General features: G+C 43.1%; 1 protein-coding gene across 1 annotated transcript; it reads right to left on the minus strand.

The window, feature by feature from the left end:
• Window positions 1-1785: 1785 nt before the first annotated feature.
• On the minus strand, window positions 1786-12654 carry LOC310696609 (thioredoxin-like). Its single transcript, XM_083482376.1, has 5 exons — window positions 12558-12654; window positions 10717-10817; window positions 3997-4056; window positions 2157-2222; window positions 1786-1912 (listed from the first exon to the last, which is right to left on the minus strand). Exons 1-5 carry the CDS (start codon window positions 12598-12600, stop codon window positions 1850-1852), a joined length of 333 nt encoding a protein of 110 aa, XP_083338502.1. The 5' UTR covers window positions 12601-12654; the 3' UTR covers window positions 1786-1849.
• Between the last annotated feature and the right edge of the window lie 949 nt (window positions 12655-13603).

The following is a 13603-nucleotide window of genomic DNA, read 5'->3' on the forward strand; positions in this document are numbered from 1 at the left end:
AAAAGGATGTTCAAAATAACCTTTGTAAAAAACAACAACCAGAAGCTTCTCTTTTGGGAATTATAGGGACAGAACTGTATAGAATTGTATAGAAATTTATTTATGTATGCTACTACAGCAGCAAGAATGCTACTCGTCCCAAAATGGAAAGAAGCAGAAGTCCCAACAAAGGAGGAATGGATACAAAAACTTATGGAATATGCAGAAATGGTGAAGCTTGCTGGAAGAATAAGAAATCAAGATATAACAAACTTTTTATAAACGAACGAAAATGGTTTATTGAATATTTACAGATAAATTGCAAACAGATAAAAACATTGGTAGGGTTATTGTAATAACCTGCAGTTTCATAAGTGTGTGTATATATATATATATATATATATATATATATATATATATATGGAATTTTATTTACAACATAAACCCCCCACCCCCCCAATACAGAAATCCGCCCTCGTTAAACGTGAACATAACATAGAAGAAGAAGAAGAGTTTGGATTTGATATCCCGCCTTTCACTCCCCTTCAGGAGTCTCAAAGCGGCTAACAATCTCCTTTCCCTTGCTCCCCCACAACAAACACTCTGTGAGGTGAGTGGGGCTGAGAGACTTCAAAGAAGTGTGACTGGCCCAAGGTCACCCAGCAGCTGCATGTGGAGGAGCGGAGACGCGAACCCGGTTACCCAGACTACGTGACTACCGCTCTTAACCACTACACCACACTGGCTCTCAATACAATACAATACAATAAGCATAGCATACAACAATAGTTAACTAAGTTATATATTTAAAGTAGATAATTAAATGAGCAAATTAAATGAATTTGGATATGCAGAAGATATCAAAAAATGAATTTAAGGAACTGCAGAAAGGGGGGCACAAAGTCAAACTTTGAAATGTTAAAATGATTGTAAAATTAATGAAATGTATACATTTGAAAAGTATAAATAAAAACTTTTAAAAAGAGAGAGAGAAACAAGGATGTTCAGGGTGTGTCCTGCCACAAGTGTTGGGCTGCTGACGTGTTGGTCATCATGGCAGCCACAAAGTCCTGTGCCACCTGCTCACTAAGCCCTGTAACCCTTTCAGTTTCCGAAACCACCTCTTCCCACCATGTTCCCTCTGTCAGGAGTTCAGCCTACACTTGAGTAGGACCCTGGCAGAGACATATGCCCGACTGGCATGTTCCCTCCCTCCTGGTCAATCGTTCGGGAGCTTCAAGAGCTTTCTTCAGCCCGAACATCACAGTGACCGATGCCAACCGGCACCGGCACACTTAGGGATCTGCAGAGTTTGCGCATCATGCGTGTAACAGACCTCAGCAACTCAGCATTTTGGCTAATCTACTTTATTTACATAAAAACACACACGGAGCACTGCAACATGGCTCCCTCTCTCTCTAGCATCAGACAGCAAAGAGGAAAAGAACAAAGGACAATAGTCCCACTTCATGGAACACAGTAACACAAACATCCTGTCTCTGTCACTTCCCACTCTGTGGAGTCAAAACATACACTGCCATCTGATAGACAACAATCCCATGACTGCAATCATGGAGCAGGAATTCTAACACCCTCTTTTCCCTCTGACCACTCATTGTCGTCCCACCACCAATCCCCATACAGGGCAAGAAGGCACCCAGCTGCAGTCCTGTTTTATGCGGTAACTGAATGACAAAGGCGTCAAAGCTGTCCTTCCACCACATGTGATCCTAAATATTTGCTTTCCATGGCCATTTGCTGTTCCACGTAGCTGCACTGAAAGAGGGCACCTATAGCACACGACCATGGGCCCTTGGGTATTTTATTCTACTGGCATATATGTTGATAACATGGGAGTTTTCTCCAAGGATCACATCAGCTCTTTAATCTTCTCTTCCAGTTTTTTGGGACGAGCTCCAGTGATTTCAAAAATCTAGGACCGAAATAAAAAAATAAATAAATGAAAGCAATCAAAGCTCCAGGAATTTGGGAGAAGCAACGGGTCCCATAGGGATTTGCTACCCATCTCCTCCCGGTCAGAGATTAGGTGACTCGTGACTGGATTTCTTTGGTAGCCCCCTTCCCAGAATGGCTCATTCCAGGGCAGAATCTGGCAGATTAGGGGCAGCCCCGGCCAGAATTCAGAGCACTAAACCGTGTTTCTAGGCCACAAATACCTTTTCTCCTTTCATGTAGAACTGGAATGTTGGCATGGCGACGATATTGCAAAGGTCAGCCACATCCTGGGGATGAGAGGTTGAACAATATGCCATATGGTCATGGAACTAATTAAAATATGCTAGACATTCTGTAAGTATCTCTAACGAGAATGCCGGAGAAAGCAAAGTATGGTGTTTTATACCATATCTATCAGTGCTGCACCACACATTTCCTAAATTTTGATACTCCATTTGGAAGTATTGCATCTGAGCAGATTGCCTAAACAAAACAGGAACTATTCTTGCTAAACATTTGAATTGTTCAGATATTGTTTGATGCCATTTGGTTCCCCCGGCTGGTACTCTTCCCAGCATCGTTTTCTCTCAACTATCGCCCTCATCCACTGTTATTATATGAGCTGCACTTTACAAAGTACAGTGGTACCTTGGTTTACGAACTTAATCTGTTCCGGAAGTCTGTTATTAAACCAAAGTGTTCTTAAACCAAGGCGTGCTTTCTCATGGAAAGTAATGGAAAATGGATTAATCCGTACCAGACAATGACAAACAACCCCTAAAACAGCAATTTAACATGAATTTCACTATCTAATGAGACCATTGATCCATAAAATGAAGGTAATATAATCAATGTACTGTACTATAAAATAAATAAGACAGTATTGTAGATGATTAAAATTATTATTATTATTATTTTCTTATATGCACTGATGATAGTCATTGTTTGGATGGGGGGCTTTTATCAATTTCTGCAGTCACACAATCAACTAGTAGCTGAACTGGGTTCCACACAGTCACAAAAACAAGACACAAAAACAAAGTCACAAGCCACAGTCCACAAAAATGAGCCACAGTCACAAGTCAGTCCATAAAATGAAGAACAAGTCACTGTCAAAAAAATGAAAAAAGCCACACAAACAAAAACGCAAAAAAAAAGCAAAAACAAAAGCTCCAAATATCACCTCTGTGTTGTGTGAATGCTGGGGACTCAACAGCTGACAGACTCAACTGGAAGCCTCTGATTAGCGGGAAACTCAATTTACAAATGGAACACACTCAACAGGAAGTGGAACATGTTCTTATTCCAAGGCAAAGTTCACAAACCAAAACACCTACTTCTGGGTTTGCAGCGTTCTTAATCCAAGTTGTTCATAAACTAAGCTGTTCTTAAACCAAGGCACCACTGTATAAGAGAGAGAGAAACAAATTCCTGCCCCAGAGAGCTTACAGTCTAAGGGCCAAACCAGACTTGACATTATCTATGAATGCACACTTTTTGGGGGAGGGATTATGTGAATAGCTGCTGAAAGCCTGCACATCGGTGGAAATAGGCAGTTTGGAATCTTTCTGAGTCTGAGATACAATGCTAGGCTATATAGATGGACAATTGTAACTTTATTCCTGCTCAGAGATTTCAAAACTGCATTTACGCTTCTCCATACATGCTTAAAAAAGAGAGAGAGAGAGAGAGCAAAATAATTAAGGTTGGCTTTTCACTCCCTAGTTTTATTTGTTTAATTTTCCTGCCTGTTGTCCTTTACAGATGAGTTTCTAAGTGTACATGGTGTATTGATAACTAGGGGTATAAAGCTGTCATCTATCAGTAAAAAAATAAAAAGTCACATAGTTGTTGTGTTGGGAGTTTTAATTATGAAAATGATTACATACCCCCTGCCAGAGGGGAGCCTTAATTGCAGAAAAAGGTTACCCACCCCTGTTTTAAAGGCTCCTGTTGAAAACAATACCAGACTAAATGAACCCCTGGCTTGATCTAGAAAGTCTTGCTTTGTAGTTACACTCTAACAGAAATTCTCGACGTCATCTGGTTTTGGTAGCTTACCTCTGCCAAGTCCACATCAACAATGCAGAATAGCACATTTTCGTACCGAACAGCCAACTCCTACAGAACAAAATTAAACAAATCTATTAGTTAGCAGACACAGACAAATGTTCTGGCCTGAAAACACGACTACATTCATTTTTTGGCTCAAAAGCCCTTCAGTTTGAGAGATAATTGCACATTGATATCTTTTTCATATATATATCTAGGCCAGAGCTGGGGAACGTGACATGTTTTATAGGAGAGATCCCTAATTCTATCTGATGGAGTGGAGCAGCAACAAGACTTGCTTTCTCTAGCTTCTTGAGAGAAGAGAGGTCCAAAATACGTCTCTCTCGAGAGGAAGGCATGAAGAAGGAAGGGAAGTGGGGAGCGAGTAACCCTAAGAGTATCAGGCTAACACCGAAGGGATATCAGCACAGATCAGCACAAGAAGGACAGTCTAGGAAGCTGGGACAATCCTCTCTTTCCCCACTGCTGTGCAAACGCATCAGCCTACAGTACAAACTGACACCTCCAAGAACCTCACACCTGATGTCAGATGTGACACCAGGAGCTTGGAGCTCAGTATGGTCAACAGGATGATTACACTCCGCTCTATCTCAATACCATCTGAATCAACTGAGGCTGGACCTTTGTGACATCAGGTGGAGGACAGGTATGGGACAACTGGGAGCTTAAGGTTCCTTGGCAAGGGGGGGGGGCTTTCTGATTAGCAGTGACAGAGAGCCCCCCTGGAATGGCCACACAAATAATCCTAGGGCAGCTGAGGGAGTTTGCCCCCTTGAAGGCACACTCCCTACCATATCTGGTTTCCCACCTCTGATCTCCACCCGTTTCAGCCTGGCTAAAGGCCTTCGTTTGGCACTTAAACAGCCTTAGTCACTCTGGTTGAGGTTGTATCATAAGAGAACCTAGGGAAGTGCACACTCAGCTGCGCTTGAGACAATCAGCCATGGTATCCTTCTGAAGAGGCTCTGCAGGTGGAGACTCAGAGGCACAGTGGTTGCACTCCTACGTGCAGGACTGCTTGCAGAAAATGGCACTGAGGGACTTCTGCTCAGCTTCCTGGCAGTTGTGCTATGGGGTCCCCACGTGGTTCCCTCTTGTCCGCTATGCTGGTTGGCATCTACATCATCATCATCATCAAACCTTTTATTGGCATCACATACAACATCCAAAACAAATCAGTACAGAATTACTACTTCCCCAGTGGCACAAAACATTTGCTAAAAGAAAGGAGGCAGGGCAGTCTATCGTCACATCTGTTGGTCTCCAGGGAGATCAGAGGTCTGCAGTGCATTTCGACGACAAAAAAACCAAATATTTAGCCACTAAACTTGGTGAGCTCCTGGTCATTCCCCAGTAATAGAAAATGTATGACCTCTGACTCTGGTTTACATTTGGGGATACAGAGTTGATCTAGAAATTGCTGGTGGAGATCAGCATATAGTTTACAATTGAGAACCATATGTTTGAGAGTTTCCACCAGGTGGTCTTCACATGGGCAAGTTCTTTCTCCTTCCACCCTGCCTGAGAACCTTCCCCAAAGGAGGTTTGATGGATTTAAATTAAACCTGGCCAGTGAAAATGCCCTTCTTTCTTGCAGGTGAAGCAGAAATTCAAGGTAATTATGGTTAGTTTCATGTGCCCAAGAAAGTTGGCATCTACATGAAGCCCCTAGGTTGAGTCATCTGAGAGTTTGGGGCTCAGTATTGTCGACAGACTGATAACTTTCTGCTCTGTCTCTACATCATCTGAACCAGGCATGGCTGGACAGATTCTGGACCTTTGTCTGGAGGTGGTGATGTGTCAAAACAAGCTGATTCCTGAGAAGATGGAGGTGCTGTTGGTGGACCAGAGTTCATATGTGGGAATTGGGCAATGACCTTTTTTGGGATAGAGTTGCGCTCATCCTGAAGAGGCAAGTTAATTGTCTGGGGACACTCCTTGATCCAATGCTATCACTTGAAGCCCAAGTGGCTCAATGTTCCTAATTAGCTAACCAGAAATTGATTTTGGAATGAGCCAGGTCTTCTGCCTCTGTAAATCTCAGTGATCTCCTTTTTTCACAGGGCTATCCACTCAATAGTCACCATCCAGAAAATTATTCCCAACTAAGTCTAGTTGGAAAATGGTACCCTCCAGAAGAATACCATGGCTGGGGTATCTGGCTGATGGTATCAAGAGCTGCTGAGTGGAATGGGACACAGCTCATTCTTAGTCATGTTTACTTGGAAGGAGTAAGCCACATTGATTTCAAATGAACTTCTTAATGACAACACTTGCTTTGGAATTCATTTCTTTGGAATGCCACAAGACTCTTCATGGCTTTCACTGGAAAGGTCCTTGGGTTTTATGGTTGGGGACATGAATCAGATTCAGCCCAATCCTAGCTATATTTACTTGAAGGCAAGCCTCACTGACTTCAACAAGGCTTAAGTCAGGAGTGACTAACTTTGACTGGACTGCATCCGGGGAGCCTTTCAGGCGAATAGAACAAAGAATCTTGTGACAGCTTTATAGGTAAGAGTTTCATTTTGGCATGAGCTTTCTGGTGAATGCGAGTTCCTCAGAATACAACTTGAATCATAGAATCATAGAGTTGGAAGAGACCACAAGGGCCATCGAGTCCAACCCTCTGCCAAGCAGGAAACACCATCAGAGCACTCCTGACATATGGTTGTCAAGCCTCTGCTTAAAGACCTCCAAAGAAGGAGACTCTACCACACTCCTTGGCAGCAAATTCCACTGTCGATCAGCTCTTACTGTCAGGAAGTTCTTCCTAATGTTTAGGTGGAATCTTCTTTCTTGTAGTTTGGATCCATTGCTCCGTGTCCGCTTCTCTGGAGCAGCAGAAAACAACCTTTCTCCCTCCTCTATGTGACATCCTTTTATATATTTGAACATGGCTATCATATCACCCCTTAACCTCCTCTTCTCCAGGCTAAACATGCCCAGCTCCCTTAACCGTTCCTCATAAGGCATCGTTTCCAGGCCTTTGACCATTTTGGTTGCCCTCCTCTGGACACGTTCCAGTTTGTCAGTGTCCTTCTTGAATTGTGGTGCCCAGAACTGGACACAGTACTCCAGGTGAGGTCTGACCAGAGCAGAATACAGTGGCACTATTACGTCCCTTGATCTAGATGCTATACTCCTATTGATGAGGCCCAGAATTGCATTGGCTTTTTTAGCTGCCGCGTCACACTGTTGGCTCATGTCAAGTTTGTGGTCAACCAAGACTCCTAGATCCTTTTCACATGTACTGCTCTCAAGCCAGGTGTCACCCATCTTGTATTTGTGCCTCTCATTTTTTTTGCCCAAGTGCAATACTTTACATTTCTCCCTGTTAAAATTCATCTTGTTTGTTTTTGCCCAGTTCTCTAATCTGTCAAGGTCGTTTTGAAGTGTGATCCTGTCCTCTGGAACAACCTCCGCTCTCAAACAAAGCCCTACGATTACCACTGCAGCCTTCACCTACATCTTCTGAACCTCCTTCAAATCTATACATCTACTAAAGGTGCAGAAGCCTTGTCCTCTTCTTCACCTGGCCACCCAAAGCCCTAGTCCACATTTCCCAGTTGTACACGACGGACAGCCTTGGCAGTAGAGGGTTTCTGAACTGAACGCAAAAGTCCACTTTGAGCAAGCAGAACAAAGCAAAGAAGCAAAGTAGGGTAATGCAAGGCAAGAGGTCAGGGTTCAAGAGGACCCTAGAGAGCTCATAAGTTGAGCCCAGGCTGGAGACTCAATAAGAACTACTCCCATTCACCCCTGACCACTGACTATGGTGGCAAGGACTGATGGAAGTAGGAGCCCAGGAACATCAAAAGAGCTGCAGGTTCCTTTGCCCAGGAAGTAGTCCCACATATCTAAAATATGTGTTACCCTTGCATTGCCACCTCTTTTAATCTACATCACAGAAGTACTTTTATCTTATGCATCTGGTGACAACTTCATATACTGTGAAGTTATGAGGTCTGAAACAGATGAAGTCTTGTCGTTCACATTTTGTTTTTATGGAAACAGATTTTAATTCAAACCCTTCATTATTAGTGTCTGCTTGATGAAGACCATTGCCAAGCAACAAATGAGAACGGATGGGATGGCACTTACAGGGAGACAGACACTTGAGCCAAACAGTGAGCATGAGTGAAAACAAGAGGCAGACAATTTGTAGTTCTTCACATGGAGGGGACAGGCATCATTTGTAGGTTCTTCTATAATGGAATTATCTTTCCCGAGCGCAGCTGACATTCCACCACCACATGACCTTGGTGAGTGGAAGTTGACTAAGATGTTTTTGATCCCTCTCTCTCACTGGCTCAAGGGCAAAGTGATAAGTTCTGGAATATCTCTTTGTGTCAGAATCTTGCAAAAGAGATCAGGGCTCCCGTGGCTTTTAATAGTGCAGAAGGTACTGAAACAAAAAACAAATGGCAGAATTCAACTGTGCTGTTGCAGGCGACTCGACTCCTTCCCTTTCATTCCTTTGTGTGCCCCTCATGCCCCCTAAATTTGCTCTGGTGGGTTGGGGGAAACATGAGAACATGATGTTCCCACAACATGGGTGTAAGGGATCCTATACTGTAAGGGGTGGGCGGGTGGGGGAAGCAAAATATCTCAACACAAAGATATCACTTTAAAGTGGCAGCTCTACATCAGAGATAACATGTGCTTGCACCCCCAGTCTTTACACTAGACTTGTATTGTTGGTGGTTACATGCCCACCAACATTTCTGGGATGAAAAAAGAGATGTCCTACTGTATTATTATTATTATTATTATTATTATTATTATTATTATTATTCTTTGCCCATCTGGTTGGCTTGTCTCAGCCACTCTGGGCAGCTTCTAGCAGCACATATAAAAACATAATAAGATGTCAAACAGAAACTTCCTGAAACAGGGCTGCCTTCAGATATCTTCTAAAAGTTGTGTTTTTTATCTCCTTGACATCTGAGGGGAGGGCATTCCACAAGGAGGGTGCCACTACCAAGATGGCCCTCTGCCTGGTTCCCTGTAGCTTCACTTCCAGCAGTGAGTTATCCACTCTCTCATATGTTTATACCCTGCCCATCTGGCTGGGTTGCCCCAGCCACTCTGGGTGGCTTCCAACATGTATAAAAACATAATAAAACATTAAGCATTAATGAAAAAACCTATACAGGGCTGCATTGAGATGGCTCGGGGGTCAGATAACTCCATACCCTCAATCATTTCCTCCAAATAAAATCAGGACATCCTACCATATCCTCCAACATTTCTCCGATGAAAATAGGGACATCTTAAGGAAATGCAGGACATTCTGGGGTCAAATCAGAAACTGGGATGGCTTCTGTAAATCTGGGACTGTCCCTGGAAAATAGGGACACCTGGGGAGTCTGTGTTTAAAGAGGGTTTTGGAGGCCTTTTTAATGACTTGGGGATCTATGGAGTGAGCCGCCACTGTTTGTATCCTTTAACTGACAATTTTGGCCAGGAAGATGTGCAGCAACATTTGGCTGACTTACTGAACATGCTTCTCTAGAAGCTGCCTTTTAAATCATTCCGCAGAATCACCCAAGGACCTTTGACTTTGATTCATTAACAAGCAAACGCCATATCTCTCTTCACTTTTTAAGTGCTTTGCTAAAAGCCCTTTGTTGCAATCTCTGGAACTTTCCCGGGAAGACACATTAGCAACTTGCTCTCCACCTAAACTGCAATTTGGCTGCTTCACAATATCAGATGCCTATATTTCTGACTTCGTTATTATCCCTCGAGTGCCTGTAGGTATCCCATCACCCACCGAGAGGTGTTCCTGGTGCCAAGGTAGTCCTCTGCTTAAAAGAGTAAGCAATAACAAATGATATACAATGAATTGAAGAAAATGTTGAAAATAATATTTGTTAAACAACTGGAAACCTTCCTGTTAGGTATTTTAGGTCAAGATCTGCTGAAAGAGAAGAGGACATTATGTATACTACTACGACGGCGAGAATTCTGATAGCACAAAACTGGAAGACTGGAGAAATTCCAACAAAAGAACAATGGCAAGAGAAATTGATGAATTATTCAGAACTGGCAAAACTGATGGACAGGCTACAAGAAAAGGACACCAGTGACTTTGAAAAAGAGTGGGAACCTTTTATAATATATTTGCAGAAACAAAGAAAGAACATCGACTTGATGGCAGGATTTAAATAAACACAATGGCAGGTTCTGGTGAAATCTCTCTCCCAAGAAGCTCACAGTGTAAAGTCTGAGTGGTGAGGAGAATGAAACAATAGATGGAATGATAAGAGGTTGAGGCAAGGGATGAATATGAGGAACTAATTCTTTTTTTGTTTGGGGCTGAGGATTCAGAGATAAGCCAAAGACTTCATAGGAAAGGTGTGTTCTGAGCAGAGGTTTGAAGGAAGCAACATGGAGACAACATGGGAAGCATGTTGAGGTATAGAAGATAGCAAAGGACCGTAGCTCAGTGGTAGAAGAAGATTCCAGATTCAATCGCTGTCATCTCCAGTGTTAAAATGAAACAGGTAAGAGGTGATGTGAAAGAACACCAGCGACCCTGGAGAGCACCAAGTTAGACAGATGTGAGCTGGTGCAAGACAGCCTTCAACGATCCCAAGGGAGACTCGGCCCAGTTGCAAAGCAAAATCGGGACAGCAATGGAACCACATTTTCTCCTTGCACCGCGGAAGGGTCCGTAACGGCAACACGAGACTTACTTACGTGAACCAAAGGACGGATCATTTTGCAAGGCCCACACCATTTTGCTGAAAAGTCGACAACCACCAGTTTGGGTCCTGCATTCTTTAGTAGATCGTTGAATTCTTTCTGTTTGGAAAGCGAAGGCACAGGCAGTCAGCAGATGAGCCAGTCACATAGCACAAGAAGGGGGGAACCTCTGGACCAGGGACTGACCGTAACCCTCTAGGGCTCTCTTATCTGGCCCTCGGGACTCTCCCTAGGGCCATACCCCTTCACCAGGTTACCCCTTCCCCCTGACTGGTCCCACTCTACGACCTCCTCAGGTGATTTTAGCCTGGCTGGGATGTGAACCTGAACTGAGATAATTCTCCTTATTTGCCTGTGTAGAGGATGGAAAGGGTGTTTTTGTGTGGAAACTTCTGACTTTAAATAACCAGCTGCACATTTTTGTCGGTGGGCCCCCTCTCTACTGGCATTCAGTCCCCCCAAATGTTCCTCATGACCTCTTGAACTGAAAATGGTTCCCTTCCTCTAAAATAGCAGGAGTTACAAATACACCCAGATATTTGATCTCCGTGTTTCTTAAGAGGATGATTTTTTATCACCCCCAAACTATGCCTTTTATCACAGATATTTTCTATTGTACAACTTTTTATTTTGTTTACTGTTCTTTGAACCAAGACTATACGATAATCACTTCCCTCTTTGTAAAGACTGAGTCAGCTCTGGATCATAGATAAGGGGCTATTTTGGGTCAGGATTAAATCACACATCGGCAAACTCCGGCTGTGCAACTACAGCTGATTTAGTGCCCTTGTGCAACTGCTTCACCCAAAGATTAGACTTTTCCTGATAAAGAAAGTGAGGGGGAAATGTGCTGAAAAGTGTGGGGTAACTTTGTATAACCACCTCAACAGCAAATCAAAAATGAATGCTCAGCAATTAGATGGTGTCATCTAACTTCCTCACAAATATTATGCCAGTGAATCAGAATGAATGCTCAAAAAACAGGTTTGTCCGGATGTAACCTAGGCCAATACCCATGGTCAAAGAGAAAGATGAATTAGATGTCACATCAAAGAACACAGATGAAGAGAACTGTTTTGCCAAGTTGCCCCAATACAGGAGAAAGTTCACCCAAAACCGGAGTTGAGTTTTCTGCAAAACTGCTCCATCATGATTGGACCAAAAGCAAGACCCAGTACATTTTAAAATGATAAATTGTGATTCTTTTCTTTCTTTCTTTTCTTTTCTTAAAAACTTACCTCTTGCTTATGATGACGTGCTAAGTGACTAAGAATCAGGACTGCAACCTATAGCCACTTTTCTCGCAGGAAGCTTCACGGAACTCAAGGGGAATTTGCTTTTGAGAAGACATGGCTATGATTGCCTGTTGAGTTCTAAACATACAGGCTCAGCTAGGGTTGCCATATTTCAAAAAGTGAAAATTCAGACAGAGTATTTTTTTTTTTTTTTTTGCAAAATTGCAAAGAAGACAAGGGCTGCCATATGCCTGGATTTTTCCTGACGTTTCGGCGATTTTTGCCCGGACACTGCTTGCAGCTGCAGTATTCCGGATATGTCAGGGAAATTCCAGGCGTATGGCAACCCTAGGTTCAGCAGTTTACAAGGCACTGAGCAATCTGACATCATGAGCATCTTTGCAAATGGCTAAAATGCATAATTCTGTTTCACCCATCACCTTGTCCAGAAAGGGGGTGAGGGCGGGGGAGTGAGAGGGGGGAAATGCTTATTCATCAATTTCTGCAGATTTGGCCAGCTCTGGCTGAATTTCTTCCAGTTATCTACTTGGCTTTCAATGAAACGTCAAGCTAATTCTATAGTAGCATGAATTCAAACACTTGCCCGATTGTGTATATTCGGTAGCACCGCAGATTCCTCCATTACGTCCTCTTCAAGCTATTTTCTCCCCCACAATTTTTATCATCAGCAAGTGATTCAAAGTCAGATCAGGTTGCCAGGATGCTTTTATGACATAAAGCGTGCCAGCTCAAACCCTCTCAATATTCAGCTATACAATTACTTCTGATGGCCAAGCAAGATGTTGGCTTTCATGGAGGGGCTCCTAGCTGTCCCTGGGGAGGGTCTGGAGCGGGTTGCATTCAGGGCCGGATTTCGGTTTGATGAGGCCCTAAGCTACTGAAGGTAATGGGGCCCTTTACAGTGGTACCTCAGTTAAGTACTTAATTCATTCCGGAGATCCGTTCTTAACCTGAAACTGTTCTTAATCTAAAGCACCACTAATTGGGTCTCCTGCTGTCACCGTGCTGCCAGAGCACGATTTCTGTTCTCATCCTGAAGCAAAGTTCTTAACCTGAGGTAATATTTCTGGGTTAGCGGAGTCTGTAACCTGAAGCCTATGTAACCTGAAGCGTATGTAACCTGAGGTACCACTGTATATGTACAGCTGTCCTTTGTCAACAACAAATTGTTGCTGTTTTTTGTGTTGAATATATGCTATATGGCTATTTAGGGACCCAATAGGTATCTAAAGCCATGTGCCCATGTTGCCATGCAACTAGTCCATGCAGAATGTAGGCTCCCTATATATAGAAATGAGCAAACCAGTGATATTTTAGGGAGCAGGCTAGCAGGCGGGCCCAGGACTTACACCATAGGAGCCTACACAACACAAAACACTGCTGCTGTATGTAGGTGCTATTTTTTTTGTTTTTTATCTTATATTTTAGAAATGTACATCCAGGTATTTTTTCTTTAATTTTTTCCGGGGGTGGGGCAAGAGAGTGGGGCCCTAAGCTATAGCTTGTTTAGCTTATACGTAAATCTGGCACTGGTTGCATTCACTCTGGGGTTAAAAGCCCTGTTGAATTGAACACATTTTGTGGGAAGAGATTTGCTGAGGTTTAGGTTGTTGAGGCCTTGTTCT

The sequence above is a fragment of the Podarcis liolepis genome (genome assembly GCF_965112155.1).
Source record: "Podarcis liolepis genome assembly, chromosome: 17".
In the NCBI taxonomy this organism is placed as follows: Eukaryota; Metazoa; Chordata; class Lepidosauria; order Squamata; family Lacertidae; genus Podarcis; species Podarcis liolepis.